Genomic DNA, 25,729 nt, shown 5'->3' on the forward strand with positions numbered 1-25,729 from the left:
TTTATAATGGAATTAATCATTTTATTAATAAAGAAACAGATGTTTTATTCACTGCATATCAGTTAACTGCTTTATTATAAAGCTTTGTCACACCAGCAGTCGTGGGACTGGGACACCCCGTTACTATAGCAACAGCCGTGTCAACATTAAAGGGTCCGACGTGACAACCAGATCACGTCACGTCGCCTAGCAACTCCCAAATAAACTCCGAAAAACCTCGTCGGTGTCGCTGCTAGGGATTAATCGGTTCAGAAGCGACATTTAACGCGTTATAAAGTACTTTAATTCTCATAACTGATGTATAAGTTTGTTTAGTGTTTGTCAGGCGGAACCCGAGATCTGGAGCGCAGCGATCCAGCCGGACGCATTCAAAGCAGAATAAACAGTGTATGGTGTGATTTTATTTAAATTAAAGCTGCAGGATTATGTTCAAAAACACATTCCAGAGCGGATTTCTGTCCATCCTCTACAGCATCGGCAGCAAACCCCTGCAGATATGGGACAAAAAGGTGAGCAGACGGTGGAAATCATGTGAGATTGGCTCAGCTAGCTCAGATGTTGCTAATAGATAGCTAACTTACAGAAATGACATTTAAGTTATAATTGACGTTATCATTTACATTTAATCTAAAGTAGATATGAAAATTTGGACCTGAATAACATAATACGCGTTCTCGCTAAACGTACTATGGTATTACCATGGTAACACTATGGGTTTTGAACGTGACCATAAAGATGCTTTTATGGCATTTTTGAAGTACCATAGAGTAATTTATAAATACCGTAGGATATGAATATGATAATCACTTAGTGCCCTGGCATTTTCATCTGCTTTTTCTGTACACACATTCACACACTCTCTCTCACATACACAGCACACTCACACAAACTCACTCACACACTCTTTCCCTCACACACACTCTCACTCTCTCACACACTCACTGTCACACATACACACTTACACACTCTTCTCTCTCACACACACTTACACACTCTCTCTCACACACACACACACACTCACTGTCACACATACACATGCACACACTTACACACTCTTCTCCCTCAAACACACTTACACACTCTTTCTCTCACACACACTCACACACTTACTCTCACACAAACTCACTCACACACTCTTTCCCTCACACACTCTCACACACGCACACACACTCACTGTCACACATACACATGCACACACATAACACTATTCTCTCTCACACACTTACACACTCTCTCTCACACACACACTCACACTCACACACACTTACACACTCTCTCTCACACACACACTCACACGCTTACACTCATACAAACTCACTCACACACTCTTTCCCTCACTCACTCTCACACACGCACACACTCACACTCACTGTCACACATACACATGCACACACATACACACTCTTCTCTCTCACACACGCACACACTCTCTCACTCTCACACACACTTACTCTCACACAAACTCACTCACACTCTTTCCCTCACTCACTCTCACACACGCACACACTCACTGTCACACATACACATGCACACACATACACACTCTTCTCTCTCACACACTTACACACTTACTCTCACACAAACTCACTCACACACTCTTTCCCTCACACACTCTCACTCTCACACACACTCACACTCACTGTCACACATACACATACATACACACTTACACACTCTCTCTCTCTCACACACACACACACACACACTTACTCTCACACACACATTGATTGTATTAATAGCTTGAATTAGTTATTTTAATAATTTCTGTTTTCATTTTAAAATGAAAGTTTTAGTTATTTTTTATTTTAGTTCATCATTAAACTAAATGAAATGAGAAATGTTTAATAATGTTTAATATTATATGTATGTGTGTGTATGTATAGGTTATATATATTCTGTTTGAATAAGGATAGAGATGTTTCTGTAGATAACTCAATAAACAAACATGTTCTCGCAGGTCAGAAACGGACACATCAAGCGCATCACAGACAATGACATCCAGTCTCTGGTGCTGGAGGTGGAGGGAACGAATGTCAGGTGAGTGTGTGACTGTCCGTCTGTCTGATCCTGATCACATGATCATCATGATCCAGCCTGATCCTTGTGTTTACTCTCCACAGCACCACCTACATCACGTGTCCCGCAGACCCCAAGAAAACCCTCGGCATCAAACTGCCCTTCCTCGTCATGATCATCAAGAATCTCAAGAAGTATTTCACATTTGAAGTTCAGGTAGGGTCTTGATGATATTTCAATTCATGCCATTAAAAATGAGCCAGAAGTATATGCCAGATGTATATCACACAACTGTGATTTCAGGTGCTGGATGATAAGAATGTGCGGCGGAGGTTCAGGGCGAGTAACTATCAGAGCACGACGCGCGTGAAGCCCTTCATCTGTACGATGCCCATGAGGCTGGACGACGGCTGGAACCAGATCCAGTTCAACCTGTCAGACTTCACGCGCCGAGCGTACGGCACCAATTACATCGAGACTCTCAGAGTGCAGGTGGGCTCATGAAGACACATGCAGGTCACATTTCAGCCCAAAATCAAGAGGAACAAAATAAGAAATTGCATCTATTTTAGGACTAATACGATTTTTTGAACCGTGACATTTTCATGAAAATTAAACCTAAATGTGCTCAATTGCTAGACTTAACGGTTGATTTAGTGTTTATGACAGTGACAGCAAAAAGTATTGTAATGCAACATTATATAATAATTGGCCTAAATTAAACAGTTTAACATTATTACAGTATTATATAACAGTATTACCATGACATAAAAATCTTTACAATTTCAGTAATACACACTGTATCATTTATATATATATACACAAATGTTTGTTTTTATTTTCCTCTGTAATTTTGGGGTGCAATATGACATGTTCTTGTTTCTGATATTCTGATATTTCTGATTTTCAGTATTCATATTGAAAGAATGATTAACTGTTCAGTGCTTTTAAAATCTGCCAAATCATCAGCAAAAAATATCTTTAAAAAATTAGATCTGCTTCTAATGTCAGTCTTAAGCCAATATCGATATATGTGTGTCTCTAGATTCAACCAAAGGTTATTACTGAAGAAGAGACATCGGCAAGTTAGCGATGAAAGTTTTTACTGTATTAAGTTTGATATTTGAGCAAGATGTACACAGACAAACATATTGCATGTGACATTGTGTGTCCTGTGGTCAAGGGTAACTATATTGTAAATGCTGGGATTAGAAGCTGCCAGACTGTGGTTTAGATGATTAACGGGTTCCTCGTGACTTTCAGATTCACGCAAACTGTCGCATCAGGAGGGTTTACTTCTCTGACCGGCTGTACTCCGAGGACGAGCTCCCCGCTGAATTTAAACTCTATTTACCAGTACAAAACAAAGCAAAGGTGAGCTGCTCAAGTGCAAACTCAATGTTTCTATCCAGTTGTGTATTAATCTTGTGTATCTTCTCCACAGCAGTGACGCAGCAGACGGGATTCCTTCCTTTCCTCCCTCTGTTTTATCTCCACATGTTCATACTGGACGGATTTCTTGCGGCCTGATCTTTTTGTTGTTTTTCAAGTGTTGTTTTGGATCTGTGTGATTGGTTTCCATCTGCTAAATAAATATTTTATATGCACAAAGTGAACTTGGACATTGTTTGATTTTCTTCTCCATATTTCATACACAACTAAATATGCTGGTGATTTAAAAGATTTATTCAACTGGAACATGATCTGCCAAAAGTGCACAAGGAAAAACATAACGTGTCTTCAGTTACAAACTTTTGCTTTCACAGGAAAAATCTGTGGATCTCGCAAATGTTTTGTAGAAAGATGCTTTAAACTTAATCCAAAGACTGCTCTCCAAACAAATCTGTTCTCACATCTTATTGCAGCATTTTTAATAGAATAAAGTGAATTCACATCTCAGTATTATCATAACCACGGTGAATTATGAGTCAACCTACAAGTGTATCAATAAAACACTGTCTGTGAGATAAAAAGACAATATTATAGATAAAAAGTGTCTTATCAAAAAATGAGATTTTACACCCAGGGAAAAAAAAAACATACCTGCAATCCTCAATTAAAAACTAATAATGGGACCAAGCACCGCAGCAGCGGACATGTTTAATGATTTCTGGGTAATCTGTTAAAAAGATACGAGTATATAAATCATTTTGTACAAAATTTGACCAACAGAGCACAACCTAAGTTTAAGTTTTAAGAAAGAATTAGTAAAATACCACTTCACTTCTTATTTGGTGTTCGTTGACACTTGCAGTTGGTTTGGTAATATTGTTTTAAAGATTAACTATTTTTGGTTCAAAATTAACATTTAAATAATGACTAAATATTAATACCATCAATGCTTTCAAAACGTGCTCATATTCATCCGCACAGAGCCGAGGCACAACTAAAAACAACGTTCTTCCGCAAAATCCATGTAGTTTTGTTTTTGAACCACTAGAGAGCCAAGGTTAGTGTACCTTTAAGGACTCTAGTCTAAAGAGAGCAGAATCATGATTTAAAGGTGCAGTACATAAGTTTTGTCTTTGTCGCCATCTCTGTTCGAAACCTGCGATTGCAGTTATTTGTGGAATTATCTTTACGTTGGTTGTGCATGTAACGAATGTAATGTTTTGTGGAGAATGTGTGGCTGTCAATCACCGCACTGGTGTGGATACTGTACTCAAGAATCACAGATTGTAGTCTTGGAAGTATTCCAAAATAAAAATTTTCACCGGAAAATGTCATCTGAACAAATAATAAATCTACCACTTTTGTTCTGACCAACGGAGAAAAAAAGAAATCACACTACCAATAAATCACGCTTCCAAAGGTGATTAAATCTAACAATCGCTTAGCTCATAACACATCAAACTGTGCAAATTATTATTGTTATACGTTGTTCACAAATTAACATCAGAATTGCAAGACTATGTCTATTTAGTGTGTAAAGCACACACCTGTAGATTTAAATTTCTGTGCAGTCTAATCTCTAACGTTAATTTGTCATACCATACAATCTGCCATCAAAATAATAAGTTTAATTCCAGCTGCTGTGAGAAAAGGCTATAAATGATCCGTCACCTGCAGCATCCTCACATGTGATATAGCCTACTAGCTGGGACTCCTTTTCTATGTAAACAGACGTGATGTAATGACACAAAGACGAACGGCGACATGCTTGAATTTCCCGTGGAAACCCACTAGTACCACTCGAATTAAAAAATTATTACAAGCTTACCGTTGTGAATCGGGCTAAGGTAAGGAGAAAAATTGATCAAAAATTAAATTGATTTTGGATAATTTTTAACCAAAAAAGTTACCGACTGCAGCTTTAAGGTCCAAGTATTTCCAAAGTTATCATGAAAATCATGGCGAATGGAAGTTAAAATCTCGTTGTCTCGGCCCCATTGGTGCTTGGCCCCTAATGAACAAAGCAGATTTACCTTCAATCCCATTTAAATAATACTGCAGACAATTAAAATGGCACAAAAATATAATTTTGGCTTCACACATTCATGTACAATGCTGATATAACATATTGTATAATGTCTCATTTTGGAAACTAAGATTGACAGCAAGTATTTAAATCAACATAAAAGCAGTTACAATCTTTAAATTAACCTTTAAAAGGTTCACAAACATCATGCATTTTTAATAAAGTGCAAAGGCTCACAGATTCAGTCAATCACACACCAAAGCAACAGCACAAAGAGTAAAAAACATTACATTTATATCGCATACACAAATGAGTACCCATCTAAAATGCATTGGGAAAAATAAAAACAACACATTTTTGGCACTGTTGATTTTGTCTCTGAATTGATCAGTACGAAAATGTCAAGTATGAAACATTAGTGAGAAGGCATTGCAATGACGTGCTGCTTTGGCTCGGCAGTGTTTACATTAGATTGCACGTGATAAAACACGTTTGCTCACCTTCCAAGTACCTTCTGACTAATAATCACATTTGATTTGGGCTGAAGTCTGTTAAAAATTTCCCTTCGAAAAATATATGCATTGTTTTTACATTCAACATCTCGGTTATTGCAGAAATTGTTGCGTCATGCAGAGACGCCCTCTGACACGCTCCCATAATGCAGCACGTAATAGTCGTGGACGTACATCAGAACGGCGGTCGGCTGGCCGATGATCAGCGACATCCAGACGGCTGCGTTGCCATAGTTTCCTCTCAAGAATCGGCCCACGAAATAGGCGAGTGGGATCTGAAACAGGAAGTAGAATATGAAATGAGGAACGGTTCCATTTTATTTGATGTTTATAATAAAACTATCAACTTTGTAATATCTTTTGTAAAGTCTTTACAACATTTTATACATGGGGGGTCAAATGTCAATGAAGAAAAGATCACTCCTAGATTCCTCCATTTTTTTCTGAAACTCAAGTACAGAACCACGGAGATGTTTGGCCAGCCTTATGGAGCTGATGAGGAGAACTAATAAACGTAACCTCAGTTTACGTAAGACAATTACTAGCCATCCATGATTTTATCTCAGAAATACATTGAGTGAGCAATGGGACAGCTGAGCATGTTTACAATGAATAAAAATTATATTTAATACCTAGAGTTGGTAAAAGCTGGCCAAGCAGGAATAAGTAAAGACTAAAAAGGTCCTAAAATCGAGCCCTGAGGGATGCCAGTGGATTCTGGTCCAATATCAGACCTGTATTCCCCTAAAACAACAAACTGTCTGTGTCCGGTCAAATAAGATCTAAACAGATCTAAAACGGTGCCAGAAATACCAAAAACAGTTTCAAGATGATTAAGTAAAAGATCGTTTAACAAAAATTATGAGGTATTTAAGACTGACCTGCAACATCATACCCAGGAACGCCCAGAGCCGAAACATCTTTAGAGGAATGCTCACTAAATACTGGTAAAATTACACAAAATACTGTCAAGACTATTAATGAACAGGACAAAAACAAGACTGTAAACTGTAATGTAGCAATATAAGTGTGTAGTGAAACCTCATGGAAAAATGCCGACAGGAAGAACACGGCGATCTGAGCTGGTAACCTGTTTACGCCTTTCATCAACATGGGCTTATAAAAGTGTCTGAAGGGAAACAGAGAATGAGAAATCAATGTGACAAACAGATACCATAAACTTTCCTCAGAACTGATTTTTGTCATAATATAAACTCAAATATCTGCAGCTACAATAAAACCGCCTCTGGCGCACATAACAGAAAAATCCAATCATATTAATTGATAATCCCGTCTCACCGTAGGCACCACTTGTGAACAGGAATGTTCCAATTTGACCAAAAGTACGGAATCGTTTCAGAGTTCCTGTGAAAACAAAGCTCATCATTCACTCAAAATTACAAGCTTTCATTGAAAGTCCTCATGAAATGGCATCTGCAAGCTCTTTTCTTCTGTAATGTGATTTGCTCAATGATAATACCACAGCGACTCCAAAAGTAATGCAAGTATTATAAAGATAACTATAACGATAACTACATTAGCATCTACACCTGCGGACAATATTGTTCTGTTTATTATAAGCGTGCTGCAGTTTTGTCATCTGCCGCTTTAAATACTCGAGCTCTTTAAAGCAGGATGGATTCTGATTGGCTGTCAAATTTTTTTTTAATCGTTCATCAGCTAGAAAAAAAATCGTTCTGAAAGTGATTCCAACGATCTATTCAATCTCAAAGAATTAGAATGATTATTAAACAATGTAGTTATCGTTATCAACTTTGGTGTGAACAGGCCTTAACTTAAATGAGTTTTTGATGTAAATGTAAAACATAATTCAACATATCACATGTTTTGATAAGCATAAATCAGCTCTAAATGGAGGAAGCCACTCACCACCAGTCTCGGTAAAACTCGCGGTCTCCAAACTGCATGAGCTCAGCTATGAAGTTCATAGAGGAGTGGAAATACCAATAGAAAAAGATGAGCCAGATAAAATGATTGGGCACCTGCAGAGGGACAGGGAGAAGGGGCGGGGCTTGTGCCATTAGACACTCTGAGGAGGCGGGGCCACAAACATGACCTCAACCATAGCGACAGCAGCCGTTGTCATGCAAAATTCAAGCCGCTTGGAATTCTTGATTCTGATTGGTCAATCATGGTGTCAAATACTTTTGTATAATGATGCCAAACTGTATAAATGTGTATAATAATAATAATAATAATAATTTACACTCATATTTTTATGATAATGGTCGTTGACTGTACAGAATAATACACACTCAGCAGGGAAATCATTTTTGAAAAGATATTAAAAATTTGACAAGGGCCTGAATTTCGCACCATAGCAACAGCAGGTGCCACAGTGAAAGCTGTAACAACAGTAGCCATAGCAACAGCACCTGCAAAAGCACTAGCAACAGAAGTCATAGCAACAGCATCCATGGCATCAACAGCATCTGTCTGTGTTTCTCGCGACACTTACAGCAAGTTTCAGCAGACGTTCAACTATTCTAGTGAAATCCATGTCCTGTTAAAAGAGACAGAGACTCATGTGATTAAAACTACATGCTAAAGAAGTATTAAAATCATAATTTCATCTTACATTTTGCTTTATAGGGTTAAAACATTAAATTCAGATTCTACCTGAAAGGGTTTCATTGAGTTCTGAATCGTGGGAACCATCCACTATCAAAAGGCAAAAGACAGTCATTAAAAACATCACGATATATATATACGAATAAGCTTTATTTTCTAATGAATTCTTTTCATACCTGCTGTATTAATGCAACAATTAACTGCATTAAAAACAGCTGCAAGAGAAAGAAAGAAACAAGCATGAAACTCAACAGATTCTCAGGTTTGCTTCTGCTCTCATACTGTCTCTCACCATCTCCAGCAGTCGGCGTAGTAAGAAACGTTTCCGTATCCGTGGAGACCGCGGGAAATTCAGCTCGTAACACAGAGTTGGAACAAAAACGAAGTAATAAATATCTGTAAAAAATAATTAAATAAATTAATTATGCTAATTTTAATCACAAATGAGATAATTTATGGATGCTTGTTTCTGCCTTGGAATAAAAAAATAAAAAAAGCTAATTTTGTGTTTTATCTCATGATCGTGACTTTTTTCTTTCGCAATTTCAAGTTAATACAGAGCCTTGCACATGACGTGGACAAATATACATTATATATATTATATATATATGATAGATAGTAAATCGTGCGCTCAATATAATAATTCGTTCCAAACGTTTTAAGTAAATTGTGCACATGATAAAATAATTCGTTCCCTCGTTTTACAAAATGGTGGCCATGTTTTATTAATTCGTTCCCACGTATTAAGTAAATCGTGTGCATGATATAATAACTCGTTCCCTCGTTTTACAAAATGGTGGCCATGTTTACTAATTCCTTCCCTTGTTTTAAGTAAATCATGCGCTCAATATAATAATTTGTTCCCTCGTTTTACTAAATGGTGGCCACGTTTTACTATTTCGTACCCCATATTTTACAAAATAGTGGCCATGTGTTTCTAATTCCTTCCCACATATTAAGTAAACCATGCGCATGATATAATGATTTGTTCCCTCGTTTCACAAAATGGTGGCCATGTTTTACTAATTCATTACCACATTTTAAGTAAATTGTGCGTATGACATAATAATTCGTTCCCTCATTTTACAAAACGGGCGCAGGTGAGACCTGAACAGCACACGTTGCTATCTGCGTTTAAACTAAACTCATTTAAGCCTTGCCAATTTAAACATTTGAGTGCAAGGTGCGAAAGAGAACTTGCATGAGCTCTGTGAGAAGATTTGTGCACTCATCCGAAGTATGCACGTGGAAGCACATGTACAGCGCGCAAATATTGAGGTCTCTTCAAGTCTTGTTCTTGAACGGACAAATTCACACAAAATTATGTCAACATGCCCGTCTTGGCGAGAATCCTAGCAAGCATAGTCGGTTATGTCTTAAGTGAACTTATACACTCGAGAAAGAACGCATGTGTTCAGTGTCAGTGTTCTGATCCGTGTATTGTGTCTTAAAGAGACAGCAGCCCTTGCATTCCTGCTGTCTGAATGTGTTTTTAATGTTAAACAACAAAAGACAAAGAAATCACTCATTGCTTATGACTGAATAGTAACTTAATAATTAATAATGATTGATCTTTATTTAATTTATACAGTAAAGATTACATGCAATGTTGTTTTACATTTTACTAGCTACTTTATTCAATTTCTGTACCTGAAAACTAGATAAATGAAAAACCTGAAAAGCTTTATTTATTTGTATCTTTGCTTTACTGTATTTATTTGTGCCGTTTGATTATTTGTTCTTATTTTCTTTATTTTTGACAGTAGTAATTTTTTACCCGAACATAGCACATACCGAACCGTACCGAAACCGTGAGCCTAAAACCGTGATACAAACCGAACCGTGAGTAATCTGAACCGTTGCACCCCTAGTGGCCATGTTTTACTAATTTGTTCCCAAATTATAAGTAAATCGTGTGCATGCTGTAATAATTCATTCCCTCGTTTTACTAAATCTTGGCCCTGTTATACTTTTGATTTAACTAAAACAAGGGAATTAATTATTACAACGTGGCTACAAATTAGTAAAACGTGCTGATGTATAAGTAAATCGTGGGAACAAATTGTTAATTCGTGGCCATGATATACATATTTTTTCCTGCATGCCATGTTCATATCTCACAATTCAGAATGCTTCTCCAAATTGTGAGATACAATATAACCCCACAATTCCCTTTTTTTTATTCTGTAGCGGAAACAAGCTTCCATAGAAATTCCTCCATAACTGAGAGTTATTAAACTCTCCATCAGGTTCAGGTTAAGTAATGACTGAAGAGACTGACCTCTGTGTGTGAGGTTTCCTGGATAGGTCACATGTTTGTATCCGGCTGTGCCGTTGGCTTTGTGCACAGACGGGCCTACGGGAGAAAGTTAAACATTAACACACACAGAATGCGTTCAGATATTCTCTGCCAAGAGACCAGGAACAACAAAAACACAATGACAGGACTCACTGATCATGCTGTAACTTCAGCTTCACCAAGACTTTTTTGAATGTTGGCTTGACAACAAGTTTGAAGGTTATATAAATACTATAGGTACTCTAAATAAATCGAATACTTGTGATTTAGGCCCTGGCAAACAATGCATTTAAATGAACAGTGATAAATTCATTGCTAAAGCCAATAACTAATGCATGCTATACTTGCATTGCATTAGGATTCATGCAGTGACATTTCAGGAGACAGCAGTTGCGCATCTAGCGGTGTGTTTGCATTCATGTGTAGAGTGTGTTTCAGAAAGCGTGTGCAGATGGGGATGTGCTTGCTGTCAGGTGTGTTTGCAGGGCCTGATGAAGATGTCTTTGTGTGTGATGTGAACAGTTGTTTGACTCACAGGAGTGAGCGCGAGACAGGGTGCGGGCTTTGGCGTGTCTGATTTCTCTGCACCATTTGTTGACGTCTTTGTAAGAGAACAGCTTCAGGAAGAGAACGGTGAAGACGCCCAACGACACAATACCACCCACTGCAAAACACAATAACACCACAAACAAGACATTATATAAAGAACAGTAAATAGTTGCTAAATATAGTGATAGATTGTGATTCGTAATGCCACAAGATGATTACTGACAGACTGATATATTTCAACCATGCTGACTAATCAGTCGATTGTTAAGAACTGATTAGTCAAAATAAAAAACAAAGATCATTTGAAGGAAACAAATTACTTGCATTAAAAAGCATAGTTTTCTAATTAAAAAACAACCAAATCACATGGTGAACGTAAAAAAGTGCACGAGAAAGCAACACTACAGTGATGTGTGCTTATAAGACTGCAGGTTAAAGGCGTTAGTATGAACATGGAAGGAGTTTGTGATACCTGGGGTCATAGAGGTCACGCTGAGAACGGTGACGGCTGGGAAAAACAAAAGTGCTGCAAGATTGATGCAGTGAAGGAATGTTCCGGTACTCTCTGAGATGGTGCCCTGGAAATTACATTAGATGACTTTATTAAAATGAATCAGGTAAGAAAAACATTTGTGCCATAAGACATTTAACTCATAGACACATTCCGCCACTGAATAAAACAATTAAAAGATAATTGTGACTATTTATCTCACAATCGTGAGTTTACATCTTGCAATTCGCACTTTTTTTCTCAGAATTATGAGACAAAAGTCAGAATTGGCGAGAAATAAAGTCCGAATTGCGAGACATAAACTCGCAATTGCAAGGAAAAAAGTCAGAATTATGAGATATAAAGTCAGAATTGCAAGAAATAAAGTCAGAATTGTGAAAAATAAACTCACAATTGCAAAAAAAAGTCAGAATTGCGAGATAGTCAGAATTGTGAGATATAAAGTCAGAATTGTGAGATATAAACTTGCAATTGCGAGAAATAAAGTCAGAATTGTGAGATATAAAGTCAGAATTGCAAGTGAGAAAAACTCGCAATTGCGAGGAAAAAAGTCAGAATTGCAAGAAAAAGTCATTATTACGAGAAATAAAGTCAGAATTGCGAGATAAATGTGCAATTGCACGAAATAAAGTCAGAATTGTGAGATATAAAGTCAGAATTGCAAGAAATAAAGTCAGAATTGTGAGAAATAAACTCGCAATTGCGAGAGAAAGTCAGAATTGTGAGATATAAAGTCAGAATTGCGAGAAATAAAGTCACAATTGCGAGAAATAGTCAGAATTGTGAGATATAAAGTCAGAATTGCAAGTGAGAAAAAGTCCGAATTGCAAGAAAAAAGTCAGAATTGCGAGATATAAATTCGAAATTGCGAGGAAAAAAGTCAGAATTGCGAGATATAAATGTGCGATTGCACGAAATAAAGTCAGAATTGCGAGAAATAAAGTCAGAATTGCAAGTGAGAAAAACTCGCAATTGTGAGGAAAAAAGTCAGAATTGTGAGATATAAAGTCAGAATTGCAAGAAATAAAGTCAGAATTGCAAGAAATAAAGTCAGAATTGTGAGAAAAACTCGCAATTGCAAGAGAAAAGTCATAATTGCGAGAAAAAGTCAGAATTGCGAGATATAAATTTGATATTGCAAGAAAAAAAGTCAGAATTGTGAGATATATACTCGCAATTGTGAGAAATAAAGTCAGAATTGCAAGTGAGGAAAAACTCGCAATTGCAAGAAAAAAGTCAGAATTGCGAGATATAAACTCACAATTGTGAGGAAAAAAGCCAGAATTGCAAGAAATAAAGTCAGAATTGCGAGATATAAATTTGTAATTGCGAGGAAAAAGTCAGAATTGTGAGATATAAAGTCAGAATTGCGTGTTTATATCACACTTATACCACACAATTCTTAGAAAAAAATTCAGCATTGTGTGATTAAAAAGTTGCAATTACCTTTTTTATTTTTTATTCAGTGGTGGAAACAAGCTTCCATTATATATAGATAATTTATGTTACAAAATATAAATTTAATAAGTACCAGTAGGATTTTTTGCATTTCTTTCCTGTCCAGACACAATGATTTTATGAATTATACATTTAAATCTGCGTAATTTGTATATTATAATGAGAATGGAATTTTTTTTTTTTTTCACAATGTAATAATAAGAATTGGAGGAAAATCAGCTAAATTGTCATGAAAATAATGCCACACTGCAAAAAAATCTTAAAGGTCTGAACATTTTATTTATACAACTATTTTGTTAATTTTGAGATGAAATGTGACCTGGACATGTTGTCAGGTTTGTGAGATTCTCCCTTTCAGTGTAATTGGTTATATTTGTAACGTCTGTAATCACACAGTTCATTCCCAGCATGCAACTCACCACAGATAGCTTTCTCTCTGTGTACAAAGCTGCCATTATAAACACGTTGGAAACTGAAAAAGCAAACAGATTAGACACGGCATATTGAACAGAACATGCATAAAATATTGATGTGAATTTTTATGATATAACATTATGCATGACAGAAAGCATAAATGTGGTGTGAAATGATGTCTTCAGCATGAGCTGCTCGGCATGTCTCTGCTGACGGTCCCTAAGCAACAAAACACAAAGCACACAGTCATCATACCAATGATCAGGCACAGAGCCGGCCAGCTGTAGGGGTCCTTCAAGAAGAGAGAGATAAACTGGATGGGATCCACCAGAATGCCATATCTGAAGACAAGAGGGAAAATGTCATTTAGATGCCTCACTTTTTAATGTGTTGAATGTCAATTTTTCATCATACTGTATCATGTTTGTCAGATGTGTATGCTGCATTATGTATGTGTTAAATTGAAGTAAGCATCAATCAAGCAAACTAATGTAATTCATACAGTGCTGTCATAAAAAAGAACTTGATTGTATTGCTATTGGTGTTTGTTAGGGAAAAAAAAAAAAAAACCTGAATAATCTGAATAATCTGATCTGAATAAATGTTTCCATTGTGTCTATTGTTTCCTGTCAAGACACAATGAAGTTATAAATTGATTCAAATCAGCATAAATTAAATTACATAAATTATAATAATTTAAATATATATTTTTATTATAATGATTATAATTTTATTATAATAAATTATATTATACTATAATATATAATACAATTTATATAATAAAATTATATATATAAATATATAATTTTATTCTATATTATTTTTTATATAAATTGTATATATATATATATATATATATATATATAGAAAGTGGTCGACCAACATTAATTAAAATAATATTTTTTTAATTATCGGCATTTATTCATATTTTTACCAATTTTTTTCATTTGTGAAAAATACTACAATAGGATTACATAATCAAGAAATTGCAATCTAGTATAGATTATAATTATAGTTTAGATTATATATTATAGATTTATATAAGTATAAATCTGTTTATTTTACAGATTCAAGTTTTTTTTTTTCATATTCAATTTCAAATTATTTATTTCTAATCTAGTAAATATTATGTAAAATGTATTTAATTATGATTTAACGCCATATTAGCAACAATGGCTATATTCATGTCAATTAACAGTATTTCAATTTTAAAAAATAATTATGATTACAATATCACTTTTACATTTTTTACAATAATTTAACAATTTTATCTTAAAAAAAAAAACATATATATATATATATATATATATATATATATATATACACACACCAATAACAACCAAAGTAATAATAACAATTTATTATGTAAAATAAATTTAATTTCAGCAATTGTTATGCATGTGTTTTACTATATTTAAATTAAATAGTGTGATGTCATATATACAATTTATATATATCGGCTTTATATCAGCCATAGGCCACCCTGCTCTCTAAGATACCGGCCATCACAAATCACAATTGGTCGATCATTAATATAAACATTACATAAATATATAAAATATAATATCACATATAATATAAATAATTATTCATTATCATAAAATCTTAAAAGTTCTAAAAATGTAAGGGCTTTTAATTTATTGATAGCAAAACAAATGTGAATGTATTGCTGCTGATGTTTGCTGACTATTACTTTTGCAGGTTAGTGGTTTTTGCATATCTTTCTATAGTAAGACTGGCCTGAAAAATCCCAGAAGCCAAAGCTCATGTATTCAACACCTGGTGGAAGCGACCAACAAACTGGAGAGCTTCTTCCATTTCTCCAGAGGACGGGCCCTGCGATTAGTCTACTATATGCTGCTTTGGATGAAAGTGTTTGCTTAATGACAAGTAACAAAAGACATGCATTTAGTTCCCGCCGGGCATAGTCATTATCTGTCTTATTCAGATGTTTCAGCTGGATCATTAGCCAGAAATTAGTGAGTCACTGAGCATGAGAAATCAAATTACCATGGCCGGCTTATTTGTGAATTAAACAACAAATGATGTTAATGATATACTTACTTTATAAGGTTCTCCAGGACCAGCCGTGCATTGGACAGAACCTGCAAACAAACAAATAAACCAATTTAATGCATTCGTGGTTAATTTGTATCCACCCCTGCAGGCAAAACAAGAGTCACACTCCATCTTTTAAATGAGCTGGACGAAAACTGATGTTTAACACTGAAAAAAAGGTTATTCAAATGGTTTTTGCCACATCCATGACTATTTTGTGTATTCATTTTTATATAGATGCCATTTTAAGTGTTTGCTATGAAACCTTGTTTCTACCACAGAATAAAAAAAAATACAAAAAGGCAATTGCAACTTTTTTTTTGCAATTGTAAGTTATCTTGCAATTCATACCTTTATATCTCACTCTTCTGAGAAAAAAGTCAGAATTGCGAGTTATAAACTCGGAATTGCAATAAACTCGGAATTAAGAGGAAAATGTCAGAATTGCAAGTTGTAAACTGGGAATTGTGAGTTATAAACTCGGAATTGCAAGAAAAAAATGTCAGAATTGCGAGTTGTGAACTCGGATTTGCGAGTTGTAAACTCAGAATTGCGAGAAATGAACTCGAAATTGTGAGAGAAAAGTCAGAACTGCGAGTTATAAACTCGGAATTGCCATAAACTCAGAATTGAGAGAAAAATGTCAGAATTTGAAAGTTATAAACTCGGAATTGCGAGAAATAAACCCAAAATGCAAAAAGAAAGTCAGAATTGAGAGATATAAACTCTCAATTCAACAACAGAATTGTTTGTATCTTGATATCTGCTTATATCTCAAGTTTATATCTCGCAATTCTGACTTTTTTTCTGAAAATTGTGAGTTATTAACATGCAATTGTGATAAATAAAGTCCGAATTGTGAGAGAAAAGTCAGATTTGTGAGATAAAAGTATTTTTTTATTCCGTGGCAGAAACAAGCTTCCATAGTTTTCTCATCTGGAATACATCGCTAAAACATTTCTGGTTGGATATTACAACAAAGTTATTCTGCATGTGAATCTGCTCTGTTTAAGATGTTTATCATATGTTTGTACACAATATGACGATTATGTGTTGTATCTACCATAAAACTGTTTTTGAATACTGTCACTAGCAGAGATCAAAGTCTACAGCACAACAATATAAACAACCTCAGATAACCCAGTCCAGTCTGATAAACGCAGCTGTAAACACATCTGACCTCTGACCCTTCATGCTGTGGGTTTCTGCATAATTAGCAGGTGTTCTTGTACAGTAAATGGACCGACACAGACTCACTATTGAAAATTAAATTGTTTTGAATGTAAAATCAGCTTTATTTACACTAAATTTGCTGTGTTTGGTCATTTCATTTATTAAAGCAAAACAAACCACCCGAAGGCTGTAATTTCTAATCAAAACTAAAGGCCTGAAGACTTTGAACCACTTGTAAGCGATGATTTACGACAGAAGAAGAAGATTTGCTGGAAGACTCTCATTCCAAAGGCCATTTGATTAGATTTACGTTGGGAAAGCTGCCAGAATCAACCCTGACCTCATTAAAAGTGTAGTGCTAATTGATTTTGAACATAGATCCATGCTATGCTAATTGCTTAAAGGCTATGTAACTTATTTCATGAAACACACACATACACTCACACACATACACGCAAGCACACACATGCACACACATATACACATGCAAACACACAAACACATATACACTAACACACATACGCACACACACATTCACATATACACACACACACTTACACACATGCAAGCACACACACATATACCCTTACACACACGCACACATACGCACACACATACATCCACACACATATCCCTATATCCTCCAGTTGAAATCTCTCAAAAGCAGCCGTCTTTCTACTTGACTTTCATAATTATCCATTCATGGATTCAAAGCATTTTAGGATATTCCATGGGAATATGGTAAAAAATGAGGTAAAATCTAAATCCCACAGAGAACGTCAATGCGATCGTGTTTCAAAGCGAGGATTAATATTGGTTTCAGAACTGTGATTTGCTTCCAGTGGCTTTGAAGACGCTGCTCCATTTTCTCCGCGGTTCAGGGTGAAATAGATGTTTATTTTTAGAGGACGTGTGACATTTCTGAGCGTTCATTAAAGTAATCCCCACAAGTGTTTGACTTTTCATTACTACAGAGAAGAGAAACTTTAAGACTTTGCCGATCGCTCTGACAGACTGAAATGGACTTGAAGGACAGCTTGTCTTTTGATTGACAGATCATCATAAGACTGACTGATGTGCGTCTCTGTTGCATTAGTGTATACATCCTCAGCATATTAAATGCCAGAGTCATTGACACTGTATTTATAGGCTGGCAGGCTCTGTTAGTGGGTCAAAGGTCACTCGAGGACAGGCAAAGATCTCTGATAAGAGTTCAGCAGTACAGTTCCCAAACTCCACTGAGGTTTATTATATGCAGCTGCAATTATGGTATTATTATGATATTACTAGGTTATATGTTCAATGAACAGTGTTGTTATTGTTAAAAAAAGAATAAAATATAATGTTATATGGAAAATGTAACCTTTTTATAAAAAAAAAAGTTTTTTTTTTTTTTTAAGTTTAAGTTTTCATATATAATTTTTTTTAGCTTTATTTCAATTACCGAAAACTATTTTTAGTAATTTTAGTAAGTAAGTTTTAGTAAGTTGAACTACTAAGATTACTAAAATTAAAACTATTAAAAATTGTTTTCGATAATTAAAATAAAATATAAATATTAAAAAAACTTAAACCTAAAAAAACCTTCAATAAATAAGCTTCAGATTAAGTACTAAAATTACTAAAACTGAAATAAAAATAAATTAATATAATAATATACAAATATTATACAATACACTGAAATAAAACATAAATAGTACATTAAAAAAAATCACTCAAAAATATAAAAAATTTTGCACTGACAACAAACTTAAATATATAAGTTTAAGTTAAAGTACTGAAAAAAGTACTAAAACTGAAATAAAAATAAATTAATATAATAATATACAATAATATACAAATATTCTATAATATAATGAAATAAAACAAATAGTAGATGAAAAAAATCACTTAAAAAAAAACAAAAAAATGTTGCATTGACAACTAACTGAAATAAATAAGTTAAATGACTGAAATTACTAAAACTAAAGCTAAATAAACATTTTTAAAAATGACAAAAGCACATATAACAAAACTACTCAAACTAAAACTACAATTAAAATGAAATATGAAAATATAACAATAAAAGCTAATTCAAAATATTAAAAAAATATATATAACACTGCCAATAAAACATGCATGGTAATTTTTGTTAGTCTTGCTCAGCAAACAAATCTGAACTCTCTGACACTTTGTCAACATGAGACGAATGCATTAAACCTCAAACAGAGACTGGAAAATGACAGCATGCTGCTTCTCTTGAGGGTAAAACAAACAGAGATTGAGCGGAGGAATAAACACCCTCTGGGTTGAAGTGTACGGTTTAATGTGGTAACCCATGTGAATCGAGGCTGTCACAACATCTTGAGTTAAACTTCACTCACTTCTCTCTGTTTTTACTGCAGAAATCGTATTCTGTATCTGCTTGAGCAAACTAATACGCCTGGCATTGTGTTGCAAGTCATATGATTATACGAGACCGGAGCCGAGGATAAAGGTCAAATTCTTACTCAATTCAGTCCTATTGAGTTCACAGTAGCCCAGAATGAAGTTGACGCGTGTGACCGTGATGAAGGGCAAACACAGTCTTTTCTGACCATTCTGGCAAATGCATAGAGAATCACTATGTTTCCTTCTCGATTTTATTTAGTGGTTCTATCTAGATCATCTGAGGGCAAACAGGTGGAAGGACTCCAGCAGAAGAGGACGGAAATAACCGGTGCGATCACAGGTTGAAGGCCAACAGTGTGTCATTATTTATGTTCAGGTAACAGCGAGGGCCTAAACATAGCGCCAAGTGCTCTCAGACAGTGTCTGTAGAAACTCACCAGCATGACCACACACCAGTTGAGGATCCCTCTGTAGTTGCTGTATCCGCTATCAGAGCTGAGCAGAGACTCCTGCAGCTTGTGGCAGCTGAAGAGACAGACAAAATGAGTCATGACATGTGCATATTAAAGGATTAGTTCACTTTCAAATGAAAATTAGCCCAAGCTTTACTCACCCTCAAGCCATCCTAAGTGTATATGACTTTCTTCTTTCTGACGAACACAATCGGGGATATATTAATAAATATCCGAGCTTTATAATGGCATTGAGCAATACCAACGAGTATGAGCTGAAGAAAGTGTCTCCATCCACATATAATGCATCCAATAAAGTCCTTCTGAAGCGAAGCGATGCATATATTTAAAAAATTTTCCATATTTAAAAAGTTATGAAGTCAAATATCTAGCTTCCACCAGACCGCCTTCTGTATTCAAGTTACGAAGAAAGTGTAAACTGGCGTCACGTCAGTTAAGCTTTTTCCGTAAGTTGAATAGGGAAGGTGTAGGACGTAGAGTAAGCTTTTTGAACTGCAAAAGGCGTTACACTTTCTTTGTAACTTGAATATGGAAGGTGGTCTGTTGGAAGCTAGATATTTTACTTCATAACTTGTTAAATATGGATTTTTTTTTTACACAAACGCATCGCTTTGCTTCAGAAGGCCTTTATTAACTTACATTTATGATGGATGGATGTATTTTTTTTTAAGTTTCAAACAGGTGCTTTCCGTTCACTGCCATTATAAAGCTCGGATGCGTCAGGATATTTATTAATATATCTCCGATTGTGTTCATCAGAAAAAAGAAAGTCATATACACCTAGGATGGCTTGAGGGTGAGTAAAGCTTGGGCTAATTTTCATTAGAAAGTGAACTAATCCTTTAATGTCATTTTAATGTTACTCACTACTCCTAATTTATGTGCACAAACTTAAATGCAGTGGACAAATTCAGAGTATGGGTTACCATACTTGGCCTTCACATGTCACTTTCACTTTCATATGCATCTCTGGTCTGACATAACAGTTATTAAAGGCCTCAAACTACAGCCCGAAAAAGTATTCAGATGTCACACTTAAAAATGTCACTGCAGTGGACAACATATCAGTCAAGTGTCATTTATTTTAATTATGCCCTTTTACAAAGTGTTGATGTTGTTTTTGAGCTCTACTAGAACAGGTTTTCATGCTTGAATGTTCATTATCTTCCTCATATTCTCCATTGTTGCAGCTCCTCTCTTCCCAGTCTGTCAGTAACGCTCTGTTTAGTTCCCGTCTCTATGAAGCCCCTCCTTCTGAAAAGCACAATGTGCTCTGATTGGCCGGCTGGACCAGTGTGTTGTGATTGGTCAAACGCTTCGAGCGTGTTTGGGAAATGCCCCGCCCCTTACCATAACCGCTAGTTTCAAGTCCTGAAAAGTGAAGCCAAAGCATCTCGATCGCCCCCAGGTGGCTGGATGCAGTATAGGTCATAAGCCCCGCCCTCTCCATGTTATACAATGGAATGTGAGACAAACTAAACAATCAAATTACACATCAAATATTTTTTTCCACAGATGGTTTCTGTCATTTTAGGCAGTTTTTAGCACGCTGATGTAAGTTCACGTGTTCGTTCTTTAAATAAGTTTGGTTTTAGTTAGTTATTTTATGCTATAAAAACACGGGTTTTGAAGTTATGATTGACAGTTGAGATTGACAGCTTCTCTGAGCGAAGTAGTCACTGAAGACTTTTTTCTGGATTTTTGGGAGGAGATTGGAGCTTTAACTTTAATTTCTACATTTCCAGAACTGTTTATTTCACACCGACATAATGTGTTGTTCTGCAGTAAAATGTATTAACTGATTCTGCAGGAGTGTGGGCAGGATCTTGATATCGCGGCTTCATTTTGCGCTCACTAAAGACTCAAGATGTCAGCGCCATATTGGCACACTGGCTGTTTTTTTACAGTCTATGGTTTCAACACACTACTAACTAACTCAACCAAGCCCCGCCCCTTTATTCTGCATATGCGTTGGGTGGGAATTATTTAAATGAGGAATACTGTCACATGTTCGTTCCCTGAAGAAAACTCAAGACTACAATGGAGGCGTTTCAGGGAGTTCAGAAACAGTGACACTGATATAGAGAATAACTACCGCTGGAGGGACTTTGCGGAGCTTTTTCATGCTCAAACAGCAACATTACACACCTAAGAAAGATATGAAAAAGCACAATAGGACCCCTTTAAAGAAAGCAGCTCTGAGAAAAGATCCTGCAGCATTTGAGTGCGTTTACACTTGATTTGAAATGCAATCTAATGCAATGATATTCAGATACAAGGGTGACTTAATAGCATCCCTGACACGGAGTTTATATGATGTTGAAATCAGTGACGAAACACCATAGAGTTTGAGTAATCGTACTTGTACAGGAAAAGAGCTCTTAATGTGTGTGAGTTAGAAAGGGTTGGTTGCTAAAGTTATTAAAGACTGAGGTCATGTTCATCTTATCAGTTTTATTAATGATTTCAGTGTCTCGACCTTCACACCTTCACCTGAAGAGTTAGGGTTAAACTATTCTAGATATAGTTAATTACATAGCTTTTTTTCCAGAACTACCATACTACTCATGCTACATTTGCAGTATACTGTACAGTGCATCCGGAAAGTATTCACAGCGCTTCACTTTTTCCACATTTTGTTATGTCACAGCCTTATTCCAAAAGGGATTCAATTCATTATTTTCCTCAAAATTCTACAAACAACAGCCCATAATGACAACGTGAAAGAAGTTTGTTTGAAATCTTTGCAAATGTATTAAAAATAAAAAACGAAGAAAATCATATGTACATAAGTATTCACAGCATTTGCCATGACACTCAAAATGTAACTCAAGTGCATCTTGTTTCCACCGATCATCCTTGAGATGTTTCTACAACTTGATTGGAGTCCACCTGTGGTAAATTCAGTTGATTGGACATGATTTGGAAAGGCACACACCTGTCTATACAGGTCCCACAGTTAACAGTGCATGTCAGAGCACAAACCAAGCCATGAAGTCCAAGGAATTGTCTGTAGACCTCCGAGACAGGATTGTATCGAGGCACAGATCTGGGAAAGGGTACAGAAAACTTTCTGCAGCATTGAAGGTCCCAATGAGCACAGTGGCCTCCATCATCCGTAAATGGAATTAGTTTGGAACCACCAGGACTCTTCCTCTTCCCAAACTGAGCGATCGGGGGAGAAGGGCCTTAGTCAGGGAGGTGACCAAGAACCTGATGGTCACTCTGACAGAGCTCCAGCATTTCTCTGTGGAGAGAGATGAACCTTCCAGAAGAACAACCATCTCTGAAGCACTCCACAAACCAGGCACCGCTCATCACCTGGCCAATACCATCCCCTTTCATCCTTGATGAAAACCTGCTCCAGAGCGCTCTGGACCTCAGACTGGGGCAAAGGTTCATCTTCCAACAGGACAATGACACTAAGCACACAGCCAAGATAACATAGGAATGGCTACGGGACAACTCTGTGAATGTTCTTGAGTGTCCCAGCCAGAGCCAAGACTTGAACCCGATTGAACATCTCTGGAGAGATCTGAAAATGGCTGTGCATCGACGCTCCCCATCCAACCTGATGAAGCTTGAGAGGTCCTGCAAATAAGAATGGGAGAAACTGCCCAAAAATAGGTGTGCCAAGCTTGTAGCATCATACTCAAAATGACTTGAGGCTGTAATTGGTGCCAAAGGTGCTTCAACAAAGTATTGAGCAAAGGCTGTAAATACTTATGTACATGTGATTTTTTTTATTTTTTTTTTATTTTAAATTTTGCAAAGATTACAAACAAACTTCTTTCACGTTGTCATTATGAGGTATTGCTTGTATAATTTTGAGGAAAATAACTTATTTAATCCCTTTTGGAATTAGGCTGTAACATAACAAAATGTGGAAAAAGTGAAGTGCTGTGAATACTTTCCGGATGCACTGTATGTATGCTGTGTATACTATGCAAATTTAAAGATTCATAGAAACACCAGGACAACAGACTACCAAAAAGCATTATATTATGTACATCACTATTTTAACAATAGTATGCATTATATTGCACAGTGTGCAGGAAGCAGTTTGCTAGTATTATGTTGCATGGAAAGAAGAACCAGCGCAGGATCTTTCACTTCCATTCTTTGTTTAGGAGATTTGTATTTCCTTGATGGTTAAGTAGATCCCAGACACCCATGAACTGAAGGGAAACGTCTATAAATAATGTGACTGTTTGCACAATTTCTCAATCTTGACCTCCCTAAACTCCTTAAATTCTTCACTGTGCATATGAAGGCACAAAGCCTTAATCCAATTAGCATACTGACTGCTAAATGACAAATTCATTAGTAATTAATTGAATATATAAATATAAATAAATACAGGAAATGTTTAACAAAAGTGAAATCCATTATTTTATCATTCAAAACGCAATGACATCCAGAAATGTGTGTAAGTGGAGTGTCTAAATTCTTTTTGGGGCCTCTGTAGATCTTTATATCAAATGAAGATTTGAAAATTGAATCCTATACTGTATGAATAGGCCTATATATATATGATACAGTGTATAAGCATCTCTCTCGCCATCTAGATAGACAGATGCTGCACATATCAAGTCAAAACATACTTAAATACCTGAACGTGTCATCTCCAGCAACGCTGTGGTTCTTCTGTTTACTCGCGGATGTCTCGTGTCTCGACTCTTTCTCCTTCACCTGCCCGCTGAGCGTCTCTGCTGCGCCGCTGCGCTTCGCTTGAGCCACCGCCGCCTCTCCGGAGATCGTGGTTCTCCGTTTGTGCTTCACCGAACCCCTCTCGCTTCTGTCGCCCATGTTCGCGATTATAATGAGACAAGCAGACGCATTGTTTCTCTCATGTTCTTCCCGTTTGATATCAGCGCGATGAAGAGAATAGGACGCGGCGCATCAAGCCATCCGCGCTGCGCAAACGTTGCGCAATGAGCGCGGCGACACCCAGATGCACCATGGCATAATTTACTCAACCATAAAGCAGCCACTGATTACACTGTTTTTACTGTTATCTACAGGATATGCCAAATGTCATAAAACACATTTGCTGTGAGAGACTTTGTATTAGACTCTGTATATATGAAATAAAAATCTTAAAAATAAACAAGATTGGAATTATAATTATAGATGTATTCAAAGAACCCACAAATGAGAAAATGGTAAATTCTTTGCATTTATTGTTTATTTACCGCTATCCAAAGCAAATATTTGGATGGATCTGGAAAGTTTCTATATATCTGTCCACTTTTCTTAAGTTAAGGTTACCTTAAGAATGTTTGTTTATCTCTGATGGGAGACAGATTTTATGAGATATTCTGATTGTTTGCAACAGCGTTCTGCTGTTATTCTGTTTTATCTCTCAAATGCTGTAAATCAAGGCAGCAGGTCGAGATTACAGTTGTATTTAATCTGTTTTTGGCCCAAGGTTACATCTTATTTTCCAAATCATGGCAATGATGATGATACTACTTTTTGAAATGGCAGCGGTATATTATTATTATATTAAAAATATAACATTTTTATATTTTATTCATTCTTTTTATTAGAATTATTACAATAATTTTAAATTATATTACTTATTAAATGGTTCTTAAGTAGGCCTATATATTATAATATACATAATATATACTATAATTTTTATTAACTTATTTTTATTTATGTGTACTGGAAGCCTCACAAAGACGAATTCCTTGTGCATGACCTGGCAGTAAATCTCATTCAGATTCTGAATATTATTATTATGATTTATTTAAGATTACCAAAATAAAATAACTTTAATATAATAAAATATATTAACAGAAACTTGAAATTGTGGTTCAGCAGCTGCATCAGTAAGTCAGTTTGATTAATATTTTAATTTATGAATATTATGATATAAAA

General features: G+C 35.8%; 2 protein-coding genes across 6 annotated transcripts; one reads left to right on the plus strand and one right to left on the minus strand.

Annotated features, from left to right (window-relative positions):
* The first annotated feature begins 186 nt into the window (after positions 1 to 186).
* On the plus strand, positions 187 to 3,632 carry cfap20 (cilia and flagella associated protein 20). Of its 2 annotated transcripts, none has more exons than XM_051873343.1 (6): positions 187 to 509; positions 1,958 to 2,037; positions 2,121 to 2,232; positions 2,320 to 2,508; positions 3,280 to 3,390; positions 3,464 to 3,632. In XM_051873343.1, exons 1-6 carry the CDS (start codon positions 426 to 428, stop codon positions 3,464 to 3,466), a joined length of 579 nt encoding a protein of 192 aa, XP_051729303.1. In that variant the 5' UTR covers positions 187 to 425; the 3' UTR covers positions 3,467 to 3,632. The 2 variants fall into 2 exon arrangements, with proteins under 2 accessions (XP_051729303.1, XP_051729302.1); XM_051873342.1 differs by having other exon boundaries at positions 188 to 509; positions 3,461 to 3,632.
* Positions 3,633 to 5,473: 1,841 nt separating this feature from the next.
* On the minus strand, positions 5,474 to 24,808 carry dgat1a (diacylglycerol O-acyltransferase 1a). 4 transcript variants are annotated; one of them, XM_051873340.1, is made up of 17 exons: positions 24,456 to 24,800; positions 19,808 to 19,895; positions 15,834 to 15,874; positions 14,025 to 14,110; positions 13,775 to 13,827; positions 11,859 to 11,964; positions 11,373 to 11,501; positions 10,820 to 10,894; positions 8,831 to 8,934; positions 8,715 to 8,753; positions 8,587 to 8,628; positions 8,426 to 8,470; positions 7,837 to 7,949; positions 7,246 to 7,311; positions 6,988 to 7,075; positions 6,828 to 6,890; positions 5,474 to 6,221 (listed from the first exon to the last, which is right to left on the minus strand). In XM_051873340.1, the coding sequence occupies exons 1-17, from the start codon at positions 24,650 to 24,652 to the stop codon at positions 6,060 to 6,062; spliced, it is 1,497 nt and encodes a 498-aa protein (XP_051729300.1). In that variant the 5' UTR covers positions 24,653 to 24,800; the 3' UTR covers positions 5,474 to 6,059. The 4 variants fall into 4 exon arrangements, 2 of the variants coding, with proteins under 2 accessions (XP_051729300.1, XP_051729301.1); XR_007926592.1 differs by having other exon boundaries at positions 6,087 to 6,221; positions 7,837 to 7,882; positions 24,456 to 24,807; XM_051873341.1 differs by lacking the exon at positions 5,474 to 6,221 and having other exon boundaries at positions 6,881 to 6,911; positions 24,456 to 24,806.
* Positions 24,809 to 25,729: the final 921 nt, after the last annotated feature.

The sequence above is a fragment of the Ctenopharyngodon idella genome, chromosome 19 (genome assembly GCF_019924925.1).
Source record: "Ctenopharyngodon idella isolate HZGC_01 chromosome 19, HZGC01, whole genome shotgun sequence".
NCBI classification, from domain to species: Eukaryota; Metazoa; Chordata; class Actinopteri; order Cypriniformes; family Xenocyprididae; genus Ctenopharyngodon; species Ctenopharyngodon idella.